Here is a 25,936-nt window from a genome sequence, read left to right on the forward strand (position 1 = left end):
ATTTTTACGCATTGCCTCACTCTATCCTCACAACAATCATAAGACAGAGGCACTGTTCTCCCAATTTTACAGATAAGGAAACTGAGGCCTTGGGAAAGGAAACAGCTTTATGCTAAGTCAAAGTGACTATGTGTATATAATCCAATTCTCTTCTCCATGTTCCTTTCAGCAATGATTTTTAAAGTATTTGTCATCCACTAAGTTAGCCTATCACTACCCTTTACCAACGACAAGTCAATATTTCTTAAGGTGGGCCACCTGTCTGGCAGTGTCTGGCAACATTTTATAATTTTTTCTCCGTGTACTGCCATTCAGACAAGATCAATGAAGATCCTTCATACAAGTGATGGCAGAGCACAGTGATTAAGATTACACGTTTTGTCAATGATAGATTTCACTTGAATCACTTATTAACTGCACTTAACACAAATCATTTAATCTCCCCAAGTCTGAGTTTCCCCATCTGTCAACTGGGCATACTACTATTTTACTCAATTGCTTAAAAATGATAATGTGTGTAGTGCCTGGTACATAATAAGCACTCACTAATTGGTATTACTTTTTTTTTTTTTTTTTAAGATTTTATTTGACAGAGAGAGACAAAGTGAGAGAGGGAACACAAGCAGGGAGAGTGGGAGAGGGAGAAGCAGGCTTCCCACTGAGCAGGGACCCTGATGCGGGGTTTGATCCAGGACACTGGGATCATGACCTGAGCCAAAGGCAGACACTTAACAACTGAGCAACCCAGGCGCCCCTGGTATTATTACTTTTTGAACATCTGAGACTAATTACATAGGATGGAATTGCCACATTAGATGACTTGGAATTTGCCTCAAAGCTCCTTCCTAAGATCACACATTACGAAAGTTATTCTTTGATTGTTTTTCACTCTTCTTGACACTTGAACAATGTTATTCTTTCCCCCAGTTTCCTGCAGGAAATGGGTCCTTGGAGATCCTGCAATAGAGGAAAGGCTCCTGGCAGGCACAGGATGGTTGAGACACTGCCAACTATACTACCAGGTAAGCCCAAGACTTAGGTCAAGCAGGGCTTTTCTGGATTCAGAAAAAGGGGTAAAAAAGCTGCACTCTGGGGGCTGTCCACACCACTTATACTTCCACCTCTGTAAAGTAGTCTGAAAAGTACCTGTTGGCCAGCTTTGTTCATCTTAGTGCAGAGATAAATATACATCTCATGTTTCTTGTTGCACATTTCATTATTAATCCACTGCAGAAGCCAGTCAGTGCTTAGTAAAAAGAATGGGGTGGAAAAGCATGCTTGTAATGGCTTTTCATGAAACTCGTACTTGGACCTAGAGCTTACTCTGTGAACACAGGTCTCTGTTTCCTAGGTGCCAGGAAGTATTCGAAGTACTACAAAGCCTCACAACAGCCCTCGTTATATTCCTTACTGTTCAGATAAGGATTCTCAAGTATAGAAAGGTCACTACCTCTTCCAAAGCCACAAAGCCAATAAATGGCAGAGCGAGACCTGGATTTAGCCACTATTGAGATATTAATGAGAAATTCATTATATATAACAAAAAGGGACAAAGGGGAAAAAAGTATAGACTGAGAAGCTCTAGTCTATGCATATGAATAATTCCAGAAGAATAAGCTGAGGGAATGGTAACAAAGCAATATTTAAGATTACAGCCAGAAATGTCCCAGAATTGAAGAATATGAATGCTCAGATCAAGAGTACATGATGGGGGCGCCTGGGTGGCTCAGTGGGTTAAGCTGCTGCCTTCGGCTCGGGTCATGATCTCAGGGTCCTGGGATCGAGCCCCGCATCGGGCTCTCTGCTCAGCAGGGAGCCTGCTTCCTCCTCTCTCTCTGTCAAATAAATAAATAAAATCTTGAAAAAAAAAAAAAAAAAAAGAGTACATGATGCGCAGTGAACACGTAGATAAAGGTAAGTCCCCATGTTGACAATTACAATATACCCAAGTCTTACTACTAAAGGAATAAAATGTGCAGCTTCCAAACCAAGAGACAGAAAAACATGAATACTAAAAATTTTATCAAATGAAACTATATCAATTAGCAAGGCAGGAGAGGAAAAAATAAAAAGGATGGTGAACAAAAAACAAGATTAGGTTGAACTTTATGAAACTCGTTTTCACAGGTCAAAAATGGTTGAATATCAATTTCATATGGTTCAACCTAAAAGAAATCCAAATTTAATAGTCACAATAAATGTAGATGCATCAAACTCACCTATTAAAAAATGACTGGAGTGAAATGAAAATATAAATCCAGCCATTTAATAGAGATATACATAAAATTAAATCACAGTTGGTTGAAAGAAATAGAAAAAAAAATAACAGACATACAAGGAAAATGCTAAACGGACTAAAAGTAGTATAGCAAAATCAAAACCAGGGTAAAAAAATTAATACAGATATAGTGAACACTGGGTTTAAAAACAAGAATATACTATCAATCACTGCATCCAATGATGTAGCCTTGAAAAGTAAAAGAACAAATTGAGAAACTGTCAAATCCATAATTATAGGGGAGGTTTTTTAAAAATACAAATTAATCAGAATCTAACACACCATGTACTAAGAAACAGAAAAAACCCCAGAAGTAAGAGGCAACCAAACAGTTTTTTTCAACTGCAGAGGAAACATTTTTAAAACGCTGAACACTTTCTGAACACTTTCTAGGTCAAAAAGGAGGTTTCAACCCATTTGAAATAGATCATATTCATATACAGGTTATGTTCTCTGGCTATGATGAAATTAATCTAGAAATCACTAATTAAAAATGAGCAAATCAAAATGCAGAAAGAAATGTACCTAGAAACATTTAAATGTATTTCTAGGTCATCCTGAGTTAAGCAGAAATCAAATGGAATTCACCAACTACTTAGGAATAAGTAAGAATGAAAATACATAAAACAATAGGCTGCACTGAAGTGTTCATAAATAGAGTCTTTTTTTTTAAAGATTTTATTCATATATTTGAGAGAGAATGAGAGAAAGAGAGAGAGAGAGAGAGCGAGCATGAGATAGGGGAGGGCCAGAGCAAGAAGCAGACTCCCCAACCGAGCATGGAGCCTTTTGTGGGACTCGATCCCGGGACTCCAGGATCATGAAAGGCAGTCGCTCAACCAACTGAGCCACCCAGGCACCCCAGATACTGCATCCTTAATGACTATTAGAAAACAAAAATATTTTTTAAATAATAGATTAAGCACTTAACTAAAGAAGGGAGAGACCAGATTAAACACAAAACAGAAGAGATAATTACAGAAAAAAAAATTCTAAAAAAATGAGATGGGGGGGGTGCCTGGGTGGCTCAGTGGGTTAAGCCGCTGCCTTCGGCTCAGGTCATGATCTCAGAGTCCTGGGATCGAGTCCCGCATCGGGCTCTCTGCTCAGCAGAGAGCCTGCTTCCCTCTCTCTCTCTGCCTGCCTCTCCATCTACTTGTGATTTCTCTCTGTCAAATAAATAAATAAAATCTTAAAAAAAAAAAAAAAATGAGATGGGGCGCCTGGGTGGCTCAGTGTTTAGGTTAAAGACTCTGCCTTCGGCTCAGGTCGTTATCCCAGGGTCCTGGGATCAAGCCCCGCATCGGGCTCTCTGCTCAGCAGGAGCCTGCGTCCTCCTCTCTCTCTGCCTGCCTCTCTGCCTACTTGTGATCTCTGTCACATAAATAAATAAAATCTTAAAAAAAATACATATGGGTTGGATTATCAGCATCAGCTTTAAAAAAAATGAGATAAAGGAAAAGCTACTTCTTTTTTGAGAATTAAAAATTGCAAATCATTAGCAAGATTATTTAAAGAAAAAGAAAAGTAATAAAAATATTAGAAATGAGAATAACTACATCATTATATACCCCGTGAAAATGTTCTAAAACTGTAAGATAATGCTGTGAATAAGTGACAAAAAACCCAGGCCTTTTAGTTATTGTCAATTTCCCAAATCCTAATTGCTACTGGGCTAACTAAAGCTCCTGACCTCTGTGAAAATTAATGGAGAGAAACCTCATGAAAAGTCAGGAGCCTGGGAAGCGGGGGAGGAGGCAGGAAAGGGGAGCCATACCACCCAACTTCAGTTATAAGAATGTCAATTACAGACTCCAACAAAAGAATGGTTAACAGGAATTCACTCACTACAGGTCCCAACAGGGAAAGATGTACACGCATCTTCTACAAGAAACTGAGTACCACCTGCACCTCAGCAGATGAGAAACCATCATAACCCTGAACTCCTGCTTTTCTGTAATGAAATTTCACTCAAAACAGCTTTTCCTGGGGCACCCAGGTGGCTCAGTCTCTCAGTCAAGAGTCTGCTTGAGATTCTCTCTCCCTCTGACCTCTCACGGGCATGCTCTCTCTCCCTCAAAACAAACAAACAAGCAAACAAAAAAACAAACCCTCTTCCCAATTTCTTCCTCCATAAAAGAAGTCTTTCCCTTTGATCACTGGATTTGCCTACGGTTTTGTGTAGTTTGTCCTGAATTGCAATTCTCTGTTATTTCCAAATAAACCAATATTTTGCAGGTGAAGTAACTGACTGTTTTATAACACCTGCAAACCTTCCACTTTGGTGCCAGGAATTCTTGGTTTTGACACCAGTAAAATCAGCTATATTCCTAATCCCCCCTTTTTAAGAGGTTTTAAATTTATTTGATAGAACAAAAGAGAGCACAAGGTGGAAAAGCAGCAGTCGGAGGGAGAGGGAGAAGCAGGCTCCCCCCTGAGCAGGGAACCTGACAGGGGGCACATTTCCAGGATCCCAGGATCATGACCTGAGCTGAAGGCAGATGCTTAACCAACTGAGCCACCCAGGCACCTCCTCATAATCCCTTTTCTGAGTATTCCCTTCACCTTCTAGCACTAATTAAAATATTGCCAGAAGACCACTTCCTAAGAAGTCTATTTTTTCTAAAGATTATTTGAAAGAGAGAGTGAAAGTGAGAAGGAGGTGCAGAGGAACAGGAAGAGAATCTCGAGTAGACTTCTCAATGAGCACGGTGCCTAACATGGGGCCTGATCTCATAACCCCTGAGATCGTGACCTGAGCCAAAATCAAGAGTCGGGCAGTCCTAAACCAACTGAGCCACCCAGGCATCCTATGAGTAATCTTCAAGAGGAGGATGCTTTTCTTCCCTAGATCACATACCACTCAATCTGGAGGGGGTGGTAGATACATTCCCTGTTCCTTACTGCTGATTGAAGACTGTTGCTTTTCCCTAAGAAGGCCCAAGTCTTTTAAAGAATGTGCCAATCCATCCTTGTCACTGTCATCTATCACCTTCCCTACCAGTTCCACCGCTACTCTTGTCATAACATTCTTGGTTATTTTAGCATCTATGTAGTCCATTTTTCAATACCCTGGCCTCCAGATCTTTGTTCTGCCCTCCTCCAATAAAACTGTCCTCTAATACATCTCACCCATGTACTTTCATGCTATATCCCTAGACCCTGCCAGTACCGATCATCTCCATTTTAAGCATCACAATCTCTGGTCACCATCACCCCCACCTCCCCATCCTTGCTCTTCCAACTCAATTACTCCAATAATCCTAGATCTTTGGCTTCCTTCACAGCGGTCTCCACTCCAGACCCTCCCTCTTCTTACTTTCTGTTACCCCCTTCATGTTCTCCAGGTCTGCTACTCTGCTGAGATCCGTGGCTTTTTATCATTAGTGTCATCCTGGGCTCCCTATTGTTTTCTCTCACTTGCTGGAATATCCCAATCCCAGCTAAGTCCAACTTTATGCTGAGTTTGCACCTCACTTGAGGGGCTGAATATGGCTAAAGAAAACATGAGAGCATGCTGAATGGCCTCATTTCCAATTTATAACCACAAACCTCAAGCAGGCTCTCAGCACTGTGCAGAGTTCTCCTGAATTTCCTACTCGCCTCCTTCAACGTGCTTGTTTTACATGTCCACAGATTATAAGTACCTTCCCCATCTTCCTCACTCACGGTGACAATTTCACCAAAAACACAGAAGCTATCAGAGAATTTCCATATTCCCATGAACATATTTACCATCCTGTACGCATGGTGATAGCGAACATTGTGCCTTTTTCCCACGACTTGAGGCCCGAATTATCCCTATTCCTGTCTGAAGCCAACTACATTCCTTCTCACCCACTCAAGTTAAATGCTCTTGCTGTAATACTCCCCTCTCAGTTACCCTGAGTGGGATCATTCCCATCAACACACAGACTACACTATATACCATCTTTGAATAAAGATAGAATCTCCTGTAATCGCACAATCCCCCTAGCTAACACCTCCACTTCGCTCCTTTCTCCGATGATGCCTCCAAAGCACTGACACCCCTACTGCCTCAGCTGCTGCCCCCCCCCACTTTGCTTCCCCCACTCTTTTCTCAAGTTGATTTTATTTGAAGTAAAGCAGAGCGCACAAAACATAAATTTAGATCTGAATGAGTTATCACACATCAAATGCCCATGTAACCATGACTCAAGGGAAGAAAGAGAACATGGCTAGCACCACAAGTCCCCTTGCTCCCATTACGTTTTCTTCCTCCCCTAAGGAATCACTGTCCTAACCCTTACCATCATGGTTTTGTGGTGCCTGTTTCTGGCCTTCCAAGAGACAGCATAATTCCATATATACTCTTCTGTGACTCTAGCTTGGTATAAATGGTGACATTCATTCACATTGTTGCTTTTGTTCATTTCCACTGCTTATAAAGTATTCCATCGTATGGATCTACCACAATCACTGCTGATGCACATTTAGATTATTTCAGTTTGGAGCCAATATAAAAGTACTACCATTAACATTTCTGGCCTTGTCTCAAAAAGCATTCGTGCATGCATCTGTTAGACACACCTAGGTGCAGATCTGCTGGGTCATGAAGTATGCTGCTGCTCATTTTACTAGATACTGGCATGTTTTTCAATGTGGGTGTAACAATTTACACTGCCACCAACACTATATGAGAGTATGAAGTGGTATTTCATTAGTTTTGTGTTTTCTTGATTACTAAAAAGGTTGAGCATCTTGTCTTATGTTTATTGGTCATTAGGATTATCTCTTCAAGTCTTTATCCGTTTTCCTTTTCCTTTTTGATGTGCAGGAGTTATTTATATATTCTGGATCTGAACATTTTGCTGGCTATCAGTATTATAAATTTCTTCTGTGACTTGCCTTTTCAATGTATTTTTCTTTCTACTTTTTTTTTTTTAATGAACAGGAAGTCTTTAATGCAGTCCCATTTATCAAACTTTCCCTGCATTTTTTTGGGTGTTTCTAAGTCCTGTTTAAAAAATCTTCCTCTCTCTCAGGATCATAATAAATTCTGTGTTATCTGCTAGGAGCTTTATTGCTTTGCCCTCACACTGATATCTGTAATACACATGAAAATGATTTTCTACATTGTGTGAGAAAAAGTTAGTTTCAGTTTTGTCCTTCAATTATTATCAGGATGACCCAATACTGTTTACTTTTTTCTTTAGAAGAACATCCTTCTACTACTAAGCAGTGCTATCTTTGTCTTAAACCAAGTGTTCACGTAGTATGGGACTGGTTACAGACTCCCTATTTTTGTTTCACCAATGTGTGTGTTTATCCTTGCAAAAATATCTTAATTATTATACCTTCTTGAGACATTTTGGTAACTGTTATTGCAAATCCTCCAACCTTATTCTTCTACAAAAATGTCTGGCTATTCTTGGTCTCTGCACTTCCAGTTACATTTGGGAACCAATCTGTCAAATTATACACACACACAAACGTGGTGACTAGAAATTCACTGAATCTATAAATCAATTTGGAGAAAACCAACATTTTATAATATTGAACTGTCCATCCATAAAGATGGGCATTGTTCCATTAATTAGATCTTTAATTTCTCTCAATAACATTTTGGAATTTTCTTTGAAGAGAGTTTCTAATATTTGATATTTTTTGATTGCACTGTAAGTGGTATTTAAAAAAAAAATCTGTTGTCCATCTTTTGTTAGAAAACTGACATAGAAATATAATTATCTTCATTATAAGTATCAACCTTAAAACAATCAGTACTTATTGATCCTAATCTTTTATCTATACTTCTGAATTTTCATTATATATATAAAAATGGATTCCATACCCAATGTGTGGCTTGACTGAACTCATGACTGCAATATCAAGAGTCACATGCTCTACCAACTGAGCCAGCCAAGTGCCTCTGAATTTATATTTTTAAAATTTTACTTTCTCCATTCCAATATTTATCTTCTTCTAGTGATAACCTTAAAAACTGAAACACACAAACTTGATTTATTAAAGTCTAATACTAATTGCTATCTTTACCACCCACAACTTGACAATACATACACACCCCAAAAAAACCTTACAAATGTTTATCCCCAAAGAAAATGCTTTGTTCTGTATTTTAATTTTACTGATATTTTATATGATAAGATATTCTTTACATAGTTGACCTTCATTTGTCTACATATTTACCAATTCCATTGTTCTTCCTTCATTTCCATACCTGATCATTCCAGTAGGATCATTTTCTTTCTGCTTAGAGAACACCCTTTAGTGTTTTTTAGGGTAATGAATCATCTCAGTTTTGTTTCTCTTACAGGTCTTTATTTTTGAAAGGTATCTGTGCTGGGTATAAAATTTTAGGCTTATTTAAAGTTATCTCAGACTCTAAAAGACAGTTATTACCTTTTGGCTTCCTTATTTTTTCTGTTGAGAAGTAGCTGTCAGACTTACTGTTGGACCTTTGAAGGTGATCTTTACCTTTCCCCTCCAACCCTTTGCTTGTTTTTACAATTCTTTTCTCTAGCTCTGGCTTCCAACAGTTTTATTATGATATGCCCAAGTATGATGTGGCAGGTACCCTACTGAAGGTTCATCAAACTGATTCTGTGCCTTAAAGTTTTTAACATTAGTTTTAGAAAGTTCTTGGCTATTATACTTTTGAATATTGGTACTCCTCTATTCTCTTTCTTATTTTGACTACAATTTGTCGGCAATCCTAGACCTCTTTATCTCCTGTATCTCTTACTATCCCTTCTTTATTCTCCATCCTCTATGCTTCATTTTGGATGTTTACTTCTGATCTATAATTCAGCTCACTAATTCTCTCTTTAGCTATGTCTAGTCTGCTGCTAAACCCATCCATTAGTCTTTACTTTTTTTTACTGTACTTCTCCAGTTCTAGAATTTCTACTTGGTTCTTTTCTTTAAAAGATTTTATTTATTTATCTGACAGGCAGAGATCACAAGTAGGCAGACAGAGGGGGAAACAAGCTCCCCGCTGAGCAGAGAGCCCAATGCGGAACTTGATCCCAGAACCCTGGGATCATGACCTGAGCTGAAAACAGGGGCTCTAAACCACTGAGCCACCCAGGCACCCCTCACTTCATTATTTTCTAATAGATTCTAGTTCTCTGCTGAAATTCTCAATCTTGTTTTTAAATCTTGAAAACAATATTATGTACAATCATTTTAAAGTCTATGTCTGATCTCTATTACTTGTCATTCTAGGTCTATTTTCATTGTCTACTGTTTTGTTTTCTTTCATGTGCCCTGTTTCGTTGGGTGTCTAGTGTAAACCAGACACTGTGTACAAAATACCATTTAAAAATTTATTGGCCTAATAACTTGCTTCAGAGAGGATTTACATTTCAATTTAGGGGGAGCCAGGGCAGCAGTAAATTCGATTTTCTGGATTAAGATGGTTTAAACTTGGGCTTCAGTTACCACCAGGGCTGATCAACTTCAATTTCATCATTCTTTCTAGGAACCTAAACTAAAACATGGAGGAAGGGATATCTGACTCTCCCCTCTCAAAACACACACACACATACAGACTTGATAGGTTCTGGACTCCAGGTGTTATGCCCCAGCACCAAAATGCTATCAAAAGTACTATTTATAAACACTACATCTGAAACTAATTATGTACTATATATTGGCTAACTAACTGAATTTAAATAAAAAAATAATAAATCATATGGAATGTAAAAAAAAAAAAAAAAGTACTATTTAGGTATTCACTTCCTGGAATGCATCAAGGTAAAAGTTCCGGGCTTGTTTCTCTGAGTCTTTACCTTCTCCCATAGTTTGGCTCTGAAATTCTTCACTGCCTTCTAACCTCTATATGGTTTTAAGCAAATAATTTATATATATATATATGTATATATATATATATATATATATAGAGAGAGAGAGAGAGAGAGAGAGAGAGATTGATTTTTCCCCCCGACTTTCTAATTGTCCTCAACTGAAGAGTTGATCTAAATCACCAAGGCTGCACCATCACAGAAACTGGAAGTCTTCCTCACTCTTTTAAATCAGAGTTTCATTCCTATTACTCCACAGAAACAATTTTATCTAAGTTCCAACAACATCCATATACAGAAATCCATGGGTCAATTTAGAGACTTCATCATTCATCTCAGCAGAATTTAAGAGTTGACCACTTACTTACTCCTTAAACATTTGCTTGACATCCACATACTTTCCTCCCATATCTCGTTCTCTTACCCTTTTGCTAGATCTTCCTCCTCTTCTCACTCTTCAAAAGCTGAAATGTCAATCATCTGACCTAACCTCTTTTTCATCTCATCCACTCCAAAGGCTATCTCAACAAAGCCCATGACTTTATATTCACTTGTCCAAATTCATAGTTCCAGTTTCAACATCTCCCCTGAACTCCAGGCTTTTATAAATATATGCTTATTGATTTCCTTCCCCATATTTCTGTTTTCCTCTTCTATCTTGGCAAGTATCACTGTAATTGAGATGACTACTCAAGCCTAAATTTACTTTTCCTTTTCTCTTTTACTCCATATCCAACCCAACCACATTCTGATAGGTTCCATCATAAAAAAAGGCAATCAAAATTTTAAAACATCTGCTCCTGTGCTAGCCTGGTCCATGCCACTATTATCCTCTGCATGAACTTCTGTAGCTGGAAAATGTAAATTGGTAAAATCAGTGTGGGAGTAGTTTTTTTTTTTTTTTTAATTGAGTGAAATAAAAAAGTGCATACCTCTCAGCACAATTTTACTTCTACTGACAAACACTTCTGGTCATGACTCTTGATAACAAATACATTTTATGTTAATCTAATACATCCTGAAATAATGATTAATGAAAAAAATACCTTTACATAAAACACACCCTGCTATCTTCTATTTCATTAATTAAAGTGCTAAGAGGTATTCACTAAACTGATTTTACGATCCATTAGTGAGTACAGGGTTCTGAACTGTAACTTGAAAAGCATTGTTCTACAGAAAACTGTTAATATCTATAGAAGAGAATACATGTAAAAGGATGTTTACAGAGACACTGCAACCATAAAATATATATACAAAAAGCAAAAGAACAATAGATAAATTGTGGCATATTCATACAATGGACTTTTACAAACAGTTAAAATGAATGATCCAGAACTACATGCACTGACATGGATAAATCTCCAAATCAATGCTTGGGCAAAAACAATTCTTAAAAAGTTGTACAAGGATATGTGCCTATGCTCTACTACCACTTGTTAAGTAAAAATATAAAACTATAAACTATATTATTTATATATAGATAGATAGATATGAAGAAGTACTTTTTAAAAATTTTTATTTATTTATTTTATTTTTTATAAACATATAATGTATTTTTATCCTCAGAGGTACAGGTCCGTGAATCACCAGGTTTACACACTTCACAGCACTCACCATAGCACATACCCTCCCCAATGTCCATAACCCCACCCCTCTCTCCAAAACCACCTCCCCCCAGCAACCCTTAGTTTGTTTTGTGAGATTAAGAGTCACTTATGGATTGTCTCCCTCCCAATCTGGATAAAGAAGATGTGGTAATGAAGAAGTACTTTTAAAGCATGAACAGTATAGTAAGTAGAAAAACCAGAACAATGGTTAGAGAGAAGTGTGATGCACCTGAGAGAAGTATACAAAGAGATTCAACTACAGCCGTAAAGTTTTATTGCTAAAAGCAAAATAAAAAGAAAATATGGCAACTAAAGATTCAATAAAAGGCTGGTGGTTGGAACAAAGATTTGTTATCTCCTATAGCTTCCTGAATGTTTACACCATTTAAAAAAAAATAAGTTAAAGAAAAGGCTAGTTTTTCCAAAAAAGAAGTAAAATTTTCAAGAGATACCTAGTAAATGATGGAAAATAAATGATAAAAAGTACTTTAAGATAAATATCTAGAAGCAAAAAAAACTTTTTTTTTTTAAAAAACTATTTTATTTCTTCAAGAGAGACGGAGCACAAATGAGGGGAGGGACAGAAGGAGAGGGACAAGCAGACTCCCTGCTGAGCATGGAGCCAGACTCAGGACTCCCTTCCAGGACTGTGAGAACCTGACCTGAGCCAAAGCTAGATGCTTAACCAAATGAAGCACCCAGGCACCCCAAGCATGTATTTTTTTAAAGATTCTATTTATTTGAGAGAGAGACAGAGAGAGAATGAGCGAGTGCACACATGTGCTTGGGGAGCGGCAGAGGGAGAAGGACAAGCAGACTCCCTGCTTAGTGGGGAGCCTGACACAGGGCTCCATCCCAGGACTCTGGGATCATGACCTGAGCAGAAGGCAGGCCCTCGACTAAATGAGCCACCCAGGTGTCTCCCCCCAAGCATATTTTTAAACTACTCGTTACCACATCTTTCTGAGGCAAAAGATAGAACAAAAACAACAACAAAAATACACACACACACACACACACACACACACACACATATATCTATCAGGGAATTTTCTAAAGTTCTGTAACAGAAAATTTTCATTTCATGAAGCAGGTAGAAACCAAATTAGAAGACAAAGGTATGAAAAAGTAATATTTATGCTAAAATGTACACAATAAAATTTTATGTAACTGAAACAAAAACACCTATCAGCCTTAGAAATACCAATTATTTACAGAGCAAATATGTTACTGAAAACACCTGGGAAAGTTAAAATCTTTTTTTTTTTTTTTAAGATTTTATTTATTCATTTGACAGAGATCACAAGTAGGCAGAGAGGCAGGCAAAGAGAGAGGAGGAAGCAGGCTGCCTGCCGAGCAGAGAGCCCGATGCGGGGCTCGATCCCAGGATCCTGGGATCATGACCTAAGCTGAAGGCAGAGGCTTTAACCCACTGAGCCATCCAGGAGCCCCGGAAAGTTAAAATCTTAAAAATTAAAAGCAAAGCAACATCCACAAATTCATCAAAATCATCCAGAGGAGCTTATCTAAAAAATAAACAGAATTCTACTTAATACATTATTTAAATCTGTTTCCAGAATTTAACTTAGCATTAAAAGGAATAGTTAAGAAAATGACAAAAAATAACTTCCAGCAATTAGGTAGAGAAAGAAAAGAAGTTAGAGCCAGACCTGGATCCAAACTCAATTTAATCATCCTGGGCCACAGCAATTTTTTTTGAAGAACTTTAACAGCAACACCCTGATTCATGGAACTCATTATTTTTCTTAGAATTTATTTATTTATTTTATCTGAGAGATCACATGCATGCATGAGTGGAGGGAGGGGCAAAGGAGAGAGAATCTCCCGAAGACTCACCACTGAGCACGGAGCCTGACGCAGGGCTCAATCCGAGGACCCTGAGATTATGACCTGAACCAAACCTAAGAGCCTAATGCTTAAACTGAGACACTTAGGCACCCCAGAACTGATTAGTCTTTAAAAGAAAGTTAAATTTACTTTAAAAACTAGAAAGAATAAAATGCTATTGTTATACTAAATATCTCACAACAAAAAAAGTGTACGGTTTTGTGTCTACATTTTTTAAATGTCAGATAACAATGACAAAAACTTAGCAATAAAAAACTTAACAAATAAAAAATTCAAGAGAATAGCTCAAAGACAGTCTAGAAATTTCCCCTGGAAGAAGAATAAAGGTAAGACAAAAATATAAGAGACTAAGAGAACCAATTCAAGTAGTCCAAAGCCTGGCTAATCGGAGTTCTAAGAAAGAAAAAAGATGGATGGGACATTCAATAGACCTGTCCAATGGGGATGCACATGACTGACTAGACTGCACAACTTTAGTACCAGAAGTACACAATTCAGCTGACTTGAAGGATACTGGTACAAAATGCCTTTAACCTACCAATCCACAGCCAAGAGAGGAACAGAGGAATAGTCGATGACACTGTAGTGATGCAGTCCACAAAATGCAGGCTGAAGAAAGATACAAGATACTCTGCCTGGTCTCTGGGGGTAAATAATGGAGAGGGAACCTGCAGAGACTGAGAGAGGCTTGAGAGACATGTGCACCATTTGCATTGTGTGGCCGTTATTTGGATCCAGACAAAAACACTACAGGGGTGCCTGGGTGGCTCAGCTGGTTGGGTGACTGCCTTCAGCTTGGGTTGTGGCCCTTGGGTCCTAGGATCGAGTCCCACATAGGGCTCTCTATTCGGTGGGGAGCCTGCCTCTTCCTCTGACCCTCCCCCAGTTAATGCTCTCTCTCTCTCACCTTCTCTCTCTCAAGTGAATAAAATCTTTAAAAAAAACCAACACTACAAAAAAAAGGAAGTATGACATAACTAGGGAAATCTGAACACAAACTAAGTATTTCATGTTATTATAGAGTCACTGTTAAATTAATTTTTTAGGCGTGAAATGGTATCATGAGCTTCCCTCCTATATGAGTCTTCATCTTTCAGAGATACACACTGGAATATTTACAAATGGTACACCCTTCCCTGGAACTGGATAATACACTTCTAATCACAATTAGTTGGTTATTCACAAAAGGCCACAAACCAGAGGGGCTTTACAATAGGACTGCTGCTGCTGTCAAGTCGCTTGGCTAATTCCAGAGCTAACTGACCCAAGTGAGAGTAAAAACCAAATTAGAAACCGCAGTGTATTTTATAACCTAATCCTGAAAGCAACACTCTATCACTTATATTGTGTTCTACTGTTCATACAGACTTACCCTAGAACAGTAGCGAGATACATAGAGGTGTACATACCAGGCGACAGAGATTGCTGGGGGACTATGAAAGGGTGTAAGTAAGAGACAAGACTATTGGGCATTACTGAAGCAAGATGAGGAACACGAGGGTTCCTTATACTACTGTCTTTCCGTACATATTTGAAATTCCCCACAAAGTTACAAACAAACAAAAAAACTTCAAAAGATACCTGCACAGAGATGGAGCAAGAAGGTACAAAAAAGCTACTCAGGGACAGTAGCGACTTTGTGCCAACTTCGTAAGCGGCCCACTCTCACAGAGAACAAACGGTTGGCAACGACTGCATATCAGCAGCTTGTGCAAAGTGAGACTTTCAAATCTAGGCAGTCCTCATCAACCCCAAAATTTAGTGCACAAGCATGTGTATCACACCACTTAAACACTGTTCAAAACATAAATGTTCAATAAAATGTGTCGAGAACAGTAACATATATAGCCGAATACTCTACCAGGAACACTAACAATCAAGGCTCTTTTTAGCACAGACACCATTAACATTTCAGCTGCAGGCTTCCCTGAAGAGTGCAGCTCTCTGTCTATATCGTTCAGGAGGGTTAACAGCTTGGGAAAACTTAAGATTATAGCGAAGCTTCTTTCTTTTTTTTTTTTTTAATTTTTTATTTTTAATAAACATATATTTTTATCCCCAGGGGTACAGGTCTGTGAATCGCCAGGTTTACACACTTCACAGCACTCACCAAAGCACATACCCTCCCCAATGTCCACAGCGAAGCTTCTTTTGACTGACCGCCACTTAGCCAATCTGCTGGACAAACACACTGATACTCCCCATCCCCCACACAGTTTGTTTTTTTTTCACAGTTTAATTTTTATATGAACAATATTAAATGGTGGCCTTCTAGGACACATTCACAGCTGTGCCAGGTACTAAACTATAAATGCTTTTGCTTTCTCTGTACAACTTTTAAAATCTTCCCTGAAATTATCATAGTTTCCCTGCTATGGTTTTCTATGCACTTACTAATTGCCTCCCAAACTCCCCATCGTCTAAATCTCTTCCAGAGGCCTTCAGCTGTACCATCATCCGTCTTCTTAAAGTCCTGCTTCCATCTGGGTGGTTGCCTCTTGGCCTAACAACTGTCACCGAGGGCTCGCCCTTCACCATCCTCAAGGGATTCCCACCACATTTGTTTTAGGCCAAATACCCTGTCTTCCACAACCTCTGTCTATCTTTTCCTGAGTATAGGTCCCCATTTGGTGGATCATAATCTCCAGTAACCTTCCAAGAAAGGGTGTGTGGCAGTTCCATGTTTTGAGACTTTTCATTTCCAAAAACGCCCTGTTTCTAACCTATGCATTTGATTGCAAGTAAGGACAGATACAGAATTCTAGACTGGCAATTCTTTTCCTCTGATATTTTGCTCCTTTATTTCCAGGATTGCTGCTGAGCTGCGCTAAGTTTTGCCCTTTTCTTTCTGTCTTTTTAAACTCCACTCTTGGTTTTCCTAATGTATCTTTTGAATAACATCCTATTGCTTTACGGTTGTAATATGCTTTCTTATTTCATTGGGATTAACTCTTTTTAAGTTTTCTTCTCCCTGAAGAGTTTTTGCTTCCTCCAACTTGTGTTATTTCTCTTCTGGGCACTATACTTTTCATGTCTGAGTGTTTCTTGTGATTGTCTAGTATTCCTTGGTTATGTATTTGTTATAAAAACAGGGAACCAAAAAGCTGAATATTAGCTTGGAGTGATGATTACTATGAGGTTTGGTTTGTTTTTTTTTTTCCCCCTCTGTGCCTAGTCCTACTCTATCAAGAAAGATCCTCCAATCTCTTGCCTGGAGAAAGATGGCCTGGCTGTTGGTGCTAATGGAAGGCCCAGAGGGCAAGGCGACTATAGTCTCAGGAGCCAAATGTGTAAATGTTTACGTTCACCTGCTCCATGTGTTTTCTATATAGTTCCTTTGCTTCTAATGGGAAGCTGTCTAATGGGGTCTGCTGTCCTCTAGCCCAGATACCTTATGTTACCTTCTTCATGTGGGGCAACTGGTCCTCTTACATTGGTGGTGGGAATGTAAATCAGTACAATCATCCTGGAAAAATGTCTGGTAGCACATACTAATGCTATACAAATGTATAATCTATTCCTTTCCCCGTACATACCAAACAGAAATGAGCGCCCAAGTCCTCCAAAAGACAATGTCACAACTGCTTTACTCATAAGAGTCAAAGGTGGAGACAACCCAAATGTCTATGTGTGTAAATAAGTTATAGAATATTCATCCACACAACACACATATCTTGATGTGGATGACAATTAGACAGGTACACATGTACATGTAAAAATTTAGTAATCTGTACGCCTATGACTATATACATTACCATTTTAAGTTACATACCTCTTAAAAGAATCTTTTTTAAAAAGCTGATTATAGGAATGTTTTGAGAAGTTTAAAATCCCTTACTAATCTATTAAGATAAATTATTATTTTCCAAAGCCTAAAATTTACAGCCTAATGATCAGCAGTATTTTTATCAGTATTTAAATTTAAGTGGGTAAGTAATAACTTAGTGATCAAACACTCACTTTAAGAACAGTGAACATTAAAGTGTAATTTATTGGGAACTCAGAACACACTTTTCATTCAAATTCACTGCTGTCAGGACCACACCAGATACTTACCCTTCTAACCTGACATCTGGTAAAGATCTGTTAAGTGCGATCATCTCACTCGCCATTAAATTGAACTGATTGATTTTAAACATCTCTTTCATCTTTTCTTGATCCTCTTTAGGAATGACGACTGGTTTCCCCATTTCTCCAGGACCTTCATGAGGCTTTTGTATTGGCTCTAGAACTAAGAAGACAGAAGAAACTTAACTAACATTAATTTTATAGCAACTGATAAATGTTTCTATTTTAATAATATGAGTTTAAACTGTGCCCTCAACAACCAGAGCCATTTCTGAGCCCTTCCTCTCCCAGTCTGTAAAACCTTCTGGCGGCTGCTCTGTCCTCCTCCTCCACACCAGCGTCCTCACTCAAGACCTCCTCACCCTGCCCTACTCACCTGCAGCACACACAGCCTTGGCATTCCCATATCAAATATCGTTACCAAATTAACCCTCTAAAGCACGACTTTCATTGTGGTATTCCTGTGAGCTCTAGACTCTAACTCTTTAATAGGGAATTTAACCTAACTTTCAAAACCGACCATCTGCTCAGCCCTTTACCAAGCCACTCCCCACCCCTACTTCGGTACTTAATCCTTCAAACAGCAACTCGCTACTTTCCTTCATATGTGCCTCGTATTTTCCTGCTTTGGTACCTTTGCTCAAAGAAGTCCCCTCTCACTGTACCTCCTCAGTCTTATTTCTGTAATACCAAACACCTACTTGTCTTTTAAGGCCCAGCTAAAAGAGATTCTCTTGTCTGCAGCTTTTCCAAATCTCTCTACCATGATCCTCTACTACTCTTGACTGCCACATCGTTTCATCAAGGGCTCTTACGTCTCTTATCAACAGCTACCTCCTATGATTGCTAACCTGTCCTGTGGGCCCCCCCACTAGATTACAGCTCTTTTAGCTCCAGTTTGATTCATTCGTGTACCTTTCGTGGAATTCATGATACTGTCCTATAGGAGTTTTATAAATATATGCTCAATTAAATGTGAGCACTATTCAAAGAAGTCAAAATGAAATCCTAGAATCAACTAAGACATTATAATAAGCATTAAGCAAGGTGGAGCATCAAGAAAGATAATTCTAACCAGAAGTAATATCATCTCTTGGTATGTACATAAAAAGAGTAATATTCAGGGGCACCTGTGTGGCTCAGACGGTTAAATGTCTGCCTTCAGCTCAGGTCATGATCTGAGGGTCCTGGGATCAAATGCCACACTGGGCTCCCTATTCACTGGGAAGTCTTCTTCTCCCACTTCCTTTGCCCCTGCCCCACTGGTGCACATGAGCACTCTCTCTCTCTCAGATAAATAAAATCTTAAAATTAAATTTAACTTAAAAGTAATATTCAGCAATTTCCAAGTATTGTTTCTTGTTTTACACTTTTGAGATGTTCAGAAGAGTTTTCTATAATTTTTTTGTTTTTTATAATTTTAAAGTTATTTCCTTTATAACTTCAAGAAAAACAAGTTCTCAGATACATTAAACTTGGAAAAAAGTATATTAAACTTCTCATCTAAAAGGCACAGGGAGAGAATGAGGTAAGGCCAAGAATGGGATAAAAATACCCGTTTTGTACATTACTTGTTTATTTTTAAAGCTGAAATTTCTATTCTCTCATTGTTTATTTTTTTAGGCACCTCTAAAAAGTCTCTACACAAAAATAGAGACATTGAGATAGACAAACCATCTCTCTTCAGCCAGGTTTCATCTACCCAAGACCATCACTAGCTGGTAAAGCTGTCCTGTAAGATGGTTGCTTCAGATGGTGGTACAAAGCAACCTACAAACACCAGGGCTATAAATTATGAAATTATTGTGTCTTCAACAACTCTATCTAGAATATAAAAACATATCTTAGGCAACCATCAAGAAAAAATGGTATAAAATAATTCTGTTCCTGTTCTCAGAATGAACTATGATTTTAGGAGGGCATTAAAATATTAGGAAATAACTTAACAATTATAGAAAACTCATGTAAAACCATTTTTAAAAACAAATCCTGCCTAATGTTTGCCAAATAACTAAGCTCTTCATTTTTTAAAATTTCATTTTATAATGTGTTCTTTTTTGAAGATTTTTTAATTTATTTACTTGACAGATCACAAGTAGGCAGAGAGGCAGGCGGGGGGGGGGGGGGGAAGCAGGCTCCCCGCTGAGCAGAGAGCCCGATGTGGGGCTTGATCCCAGGACCCTGGGATCATGACCCGAGCCAAAGGCAGAGGCTTTAACCCACTGAGCCATCCAGGTGCCCCAAAAGGGTGGGCGTGCTGCATGGGCCAGGAATTGAACCTGGGCCTCCCACATGGCAGGTGAGAATTCTACCACTGAACCACCCGTGCACCTTATAATGTGTTTTTGAGAGGGCATGCATGTGCGCAAGTAGGCAGAGGGTGTAGAGAGGGAGAGAGAATCCTAAGTTGGCTCCATGCCCAGCCAGAACTCGAGGTGGGGCTTGATCTCATGACTCTGAGATCATGAACAGAGCTGAAATCAAGAATTGGATGCTTAACTGACTGAGCCACCCAAACATCCCAGGGAGAGAGAATCTTTTTTTTTTTTTAAATTTTATTTATTTATTTGACAGAGAGAGAGAGAGATCACAAGTAGACAGAGAGGCAGGCAGAGTGGGGGCAGGGAAGCAGGCTTCCTGCTGAGCAGAGAGCCCAATGCGGGGCTCCATCCCAAGACCCTGAGATCATGACCTGAGCCAAAGACAAGAGGCTTAACCCACTGAGCCACCCAGGTGTACGGGCAGAGAGAATCTTAAGCAAGCTCCACACTCAGCCTAATGTGGGGACTGATCTCATGATCTTGTGATCATGACCCAAGACAAAATCAAGAGTCTGGCACTTAATTAACTGAGGTGCCCAGGTGCACCAAAGCTCTTTAAATATTAGGGTTGACAGATTACAAAAACTGTCAGTGACAAGTGTAATAAAAAATATAATACAAATACAGATGTATAATTCCCACATATAATTTTAAATGTTTAAAAATCATAAATTATAAAACACCTAAGAGTCAATTCTACTTAATTACCTGTCTCTGGGGGGGGAAAAAAAAGAGCAACCAACAGATTTGGGGATTGGGATGTTCAGGGGTCAACAGAAAGCAGAAGAGTTCTGGAGATGGCAATCAACCTGGGTGCATGGCAGTTAACACAAATAGGTAGGAGACATCTAGTGGCCTTAATTATAAATCTCTCTCAGTTATCTAAACCCTATTTTAGTATAAGATGGTACTTTAAAGAAAAGTTAAAATGAGAAAAAAGTTTTTTGTGCTTTTTAGTTTTTAAATTAAGAAGAATATTAAGTTATATAGAATGCCATCTAGAACACATTATTGCTAGGGTGAGGTGATGGGGGTAAGGGTAGATCCTAAGCTTGATCAAGCCTCCGGGCCTACCTACTAAATTCATAGAAAATATAGGGTACTGAAGGACATGACAAAAAATGTTAAAGAGATGCAAATCCTGACTACGGGAAACTGGGGAAAAGAAAACAGCCAATTTCTTCATCTACAACAACAAAAAGAGTGAAAGGGAGGACAGAGAGAAAGAGGTACCCAGGTATCCACGCCATAAGAGTAGTCTTGAAGAATTGACAACTGCTGGAGCCAGATGGTGGGTTTATGGGAGTTCTATTTTCTCTACTTTTATTTATGTTTGACATTTTCAATGGGGGTTGGGGGAGCATGACGGAGGACTCCAGAAATTATTACTGTGAGGACTAGTAAAAAATAAACTTGATAGCTTACAGAGTAAGAGACTATATGACCAGAATGTTAAATGCCCCATCATTCTGAGGTAAAACTCTGGCTTTAATATCTTAAAGAAGCAGACAAAACTGTACAACATATACAATCTTGCTGTTGCAACATTTTACTGATTTGACCACTTGGTACTTACTAGTAATCGGAATATCTAGTATAATGCCCACATTATATCATTTAACCTACTGGTATACATGAGATTTCCAAGCTACAGTAGAAATTACCAAGAATTATATGACTACCACATGACTTACAAAATCCACCACAATAATCTAGAGATTATAATATCCTAAAGAATTAAATGGACTAGTCAAATAGTTTCCTTTGGCAAAGACCTCAGGATAAAATGCATGTGGATAATGGATATATTCTTACTACTAATGTGCTCGCAGATTGAATGGTAAGCATTAACTTCCATGCATTCTACTTTCCAGTCTTTTAGGTAAATTAAAAGTGAGTTCAGTGAAATTTTTGTTTCAGAGAAACCAAAATGGGGTTTGGATATCATTTCCTGAACTGAAAAAAAATTCTTCTTGGCATAAAATTTTACATGCAGATCATTTCTAAAAAATCCAACTTTGACAAGGGAGATGTTCACATTAATGTTAATCCAAAGTATTATGTAAGAAAAATGCTTTTTATATTTAGAGTAAACTTCATTTATAAGACAATAAAGTATGTTTTAAAAACTTAATTACCAAGAAAACTACAGATTGATTCTGAATGTCACAAATCGTATCAATATACACAAACCACATGATATACCTTTGAATGTACTTTAATAAAACTTAGAAATTTTTAATTTGTGGGGTGCCTGGGTGGCTCAGTGGGTTAAAGCCTCTGCCTTCAGCTCGGGTCATGATCCCAGAGTCCTGGGATCAGCAGGGAGCCTGCTTCCCTTCCTCTCTCTCTGCCTGCTTCTATGCCTGCTTGTGATTTCTGTCTGTCAAATAAATAAATAAAATCTTAAAAAAAGAGAAATTTTTAATTTGTATTTTTCTTATGTAAGTAGAATAAAAAAGTATAAAGTTATAATACCCTTTGGGGGAAAAATACTAATAAAAGGCTAAAATCATTTCTCCCAAATGATTTTATCTTCTTACAAAATTATCAATCCTGGGGCGCCTGGGTGGCTCAGTGGGTTAAGCCGCTGCCTTCGGCTCAGGTCATGATCTCAGGATCCTGGGATCGAGTCCCGCATCGGGCTCTCTACTCAGCAGGGAGCCTGCTTCCCTTCCTCTCTCTCTGCCTGCCTACTTGTGATCTCTCTCTGTCAAATAAATAAATAAAATCTTGAAAAACAAAACAAAAAAAATAAACAAAATTATCACTCTTACTGTTTTCAGGCATGATATTTTACCTATCCCAAAACGTTTTTTCCACATTTTAACAAATCTCTGAAAATGGGATGTGGCTTAAATGATAACTGAAATGTTTCTGCTTTCTTAGTATAAGTATTCTATAAACAAAAGTATGTAAGATGGTGATCAAATACAGCTAATTACCTGATTTTTTGAATGTCAAAATTATAGGAGCACCTAGGTGGCTCAGTGGATTAAGTGTCTGACTCTGATTTCAACTTAGGTCATGATCTCAGGATCGTGAGTTTAAGCTTGGCATCCGGCTCTGTGCTGAGTGTGAAGTCTGCTGAAGATTCTCTCTCTCCCTCTGCCCCTTCCACCCGCCCCTTGTGCACGTGTGCTTTCTCTCCCTCTCTCAAAAAAAAAAGTAAATCAAAATTATATAGTAAAATTCACTGATTAACTCTCTGCTACCTCAAATCCTTGTCAGTTTCAACCTTCATTCCAATGTTATGCTCAATTTATTTGTAATGTGTTCAGTATATAAACCTCTATTCGTGCAAAAAACCCTGTAAGTTTCTGAAAGCCTTTACTAATAATGCTTTTTTTTAAGTTTTTAACCACCAAAAGGCTTCCTGATGTTTGAAAGTTGAAATAATCCTAGCAGACACACATGAAAACTTGAATTATCAACATATTAATGATTGGAAAATTGAGTATAGTGCTGACCTAAAAGTTCAATTCCTACTAGAAACTGCATCTGTAAAAACACTGAATATTTTATACAACATCCAAATCCATAAATTGAATGAACAAGCTAATTAGGAAGGCAGGAGGGCAACAAAAATATTCCCAGGACACAATGCACATTAACCCCAGTTTTTCAAGAGGAGCCTGTCTAATTCTCTAGCAAGAGAAGAATATTGCTATTCTCAAATAGCCTGGGGTATAAAATGCCAAGTATAAAAGTATGAGACAGAACTTCTCAGGAAAACAAACCAAATCAAACCAACCTTTCTGTAATCACAAAGACTGGCCCACTATTATGTGAAGTAGGTAAGTAACAAGTAAATCCTAGAAAAGAGATTATCATTGATAATCTTTTAAGAGATCCAGCATTATCGTAAAGATAATTGATCCATTCCACCTAAAAATAGGACACCTTTATTCACAATATAAAGACCAGAATTGGATAAATTTCGCCAAATGGGCACTGTAAAGCAGTTCAAAGAATGTTCAGAATGAGATCTTTGTAATACTGAAACAGTAATTCTGTTCATTACTTTTTGCCTTATGCGTTTTTGGTTTTTCAAATGCCGTAAAAACCAAAGATCCTAGAGACTTGGTACTTTCAAGAGGCCTCCACTCTTCTGATCACTGGGTGCACCTGCTTCTCCACTAAGAAGGTCCATGACCTTGGTGCTCTCAGCTATGTGTCCTTTCCCAGCCACTTCAGTGCAGGTTCTCAAGGGCACCACTGCAAGCCCTTCCCAGCCTTAAGCTGAGAAGGCCGGGACTTCAGGGTGCCAGCACCACCCACGACCTCCCAGCTCCTACTGCACTGAAACTTCACAGGGAGCAGATTATTCAAGCCATCCTTAGCACCACCTGTCCCCCTTCCTCCAATCGTTCTTCCCCTTTCCCTTTAACCCCTTAAGGCTACAAGGAACAAAGATGCAAATGGCTGTTCCACCCGCAACTGCCAGCCTCCCACTCTGTCTCCTTCCACACTATCTCCTCACCCTCATGTGTTATTGCTCAGTCCTTCTCTCTTGAGCTTCCCCTCCTTCTCAGTCATCACACCAAACACCCAAGATCCCCTCCCCGGCCACTGTAAAGCTGCTTCATCGTCTTTCTCCACAACACAAAGGCCCCTTCCACTAGACTTAACTCAAATCTGCCCTCCACCAGAGCCCACTAGCCTCACAAACCTCTTCTGGGAGAACTGGTCCTTCTTTCCCAAGAGGTCCTAATGAGGGCTCAAAGCCTCCTGCTGTTGCTCCCAGACCACTTCTCCTTTAGGTAGTACTTTTATGCTTTGGTATAAAAGTCACTTCTTGTCTTTGATGCTCATGCCCCAGTGGCTTTCAGAACTGTATTAACCTTGGCGATTTCTTCAAATGCAATCCTTTTCTTAGGGCTTTGATACCACGCTGTCTCATCTGCTAAGAATGTGCTCCTTCGGGGATTACATTTGTCCCTTGTATTTTAACCCCTCCACTAGTACATAAAAACACACACACACAGACGACTTTGCCTCCATTCCTTTAACTAGTGCACTACACCTTTTCTTCTTCATTTCTTCCTTTTGTTAAGATTTTCTTTTTAAGGGGCACCTGGGGGGCTCAGTGGGTTAAAGCCTCTGCCTTGGGCTCAGGTCATGATCTCAGGGTCCTGGGATGGAGCCCTGCATCGGGCTCTCTGTTCAGCAGGGAGCCTGCCTCCCTCTCTCTTTCTCTCTCTGCCTGCCTCTGCCTACTTGTGATCTCTGTCAAATAAATAAAGAAAATCTTAAAAAAAATTTTTTTTTTCTTTTTAAGTAACCCCTTTACCCAATGTGGGGCTCAAACTCACAATCATGAGATCAAGAGTTGCATGTTCCACTGACTGAACCAGTCAGGTACCCCATGCAGACCCCCTTTCCTCTGTGTGGAAGCTTCCTGAAAGAAGAAGCTACACTGTATCTCTGCTCCCTCATGGATACATCAAATCCCCTGGCACCGAAATGGCACCTGCCAGGGTCAAAAGAAACCCCATTACCAAAGATAAAGAAGCACCTTATCTTCATCTCAGGTAAAATCTCTGACAAACACAACTCCTGGATTTTCATGACCACCCTCCCTCTAGTGTCTCCTTCTACCTCTGACTTCCTGAGAAGTCTCTCTTCCTTTACTGACCTCCATGATGCTCTCCAACCCTGGGTCTGTCTCTTCTAAGCCTACATATGCTCCTGGCAGTGTTCTGCACAGACAAGGCTTACACTGCCACCTACATTCTGCACCCTGAACAACTGTCTTCTGTAGAACATTCCTACCAGCACCTCCTAGTCAAATACTCCCAAGCCAGCTCATCCTGCCACCCCCATCAAAGCTGCTCTACCTCGGGGGGCCTGCTTCCTGTCAACTCACCAAGCAAGGAAACCTGAGAGAGATCTTAAACTCTTCTTTTATTACTACTTACATTCAGTGGCTCCCCATGTTATATAAATTCCACCTTTTACATACTTCTCATATATATTGTTTTCCTTTCTATTTCAGTATCACTT

General features: G+C 38.9%; 1 protein-coding gene and 1 non-coding gene across 3 annotated transcripts in view; both read right to left on the reverse strand.

Moving 5' to 3' along the window:
* GALNT1 (polypeptide N-acetylgalactosaminyltransferase 1) overlaps positions 1–25,936 on the reverse strand; it is a 123,787-nt gene that overhangs the window by 38,292 nt on the left and 59,559 nt on the right. For both annotated transcript variants that reach the window (XM_059140899.1, XM_059140898.1), the window contains one exon: positions 17,598–17,772. In XM_059140899.1, the coding sequence (XP_058996882.1) occupies positions 17,598–17,772 (175 nt within the window). The remainder of the gene's footprint in view (positions 1–17,597; positions 17,773–25,936) is intronic.
* Positions 19,868–19,938, reverse strand: TRNAG-GCC (transfer RNA glycine (anticodon GCC)). The gene has a single exon. It is a non-coding gene; the product is annotated as a tRNA-Gly (tRNA).

The sequence above is a fragment of the Mustela lutreola genome, chromosome 11, assembly GCF_030435805.1.
Source record: "Mustela lutreola isolate mMusLut2 chromosome 11, mMusLut2.pri, whole genome shotgun sequence".
NCBI classification, from domain to species: Eukaryota; Metazoa; Chordata; class Mammalia; order Carnivora; family Mustelidae; genus Mustela; species Mustela lutreola.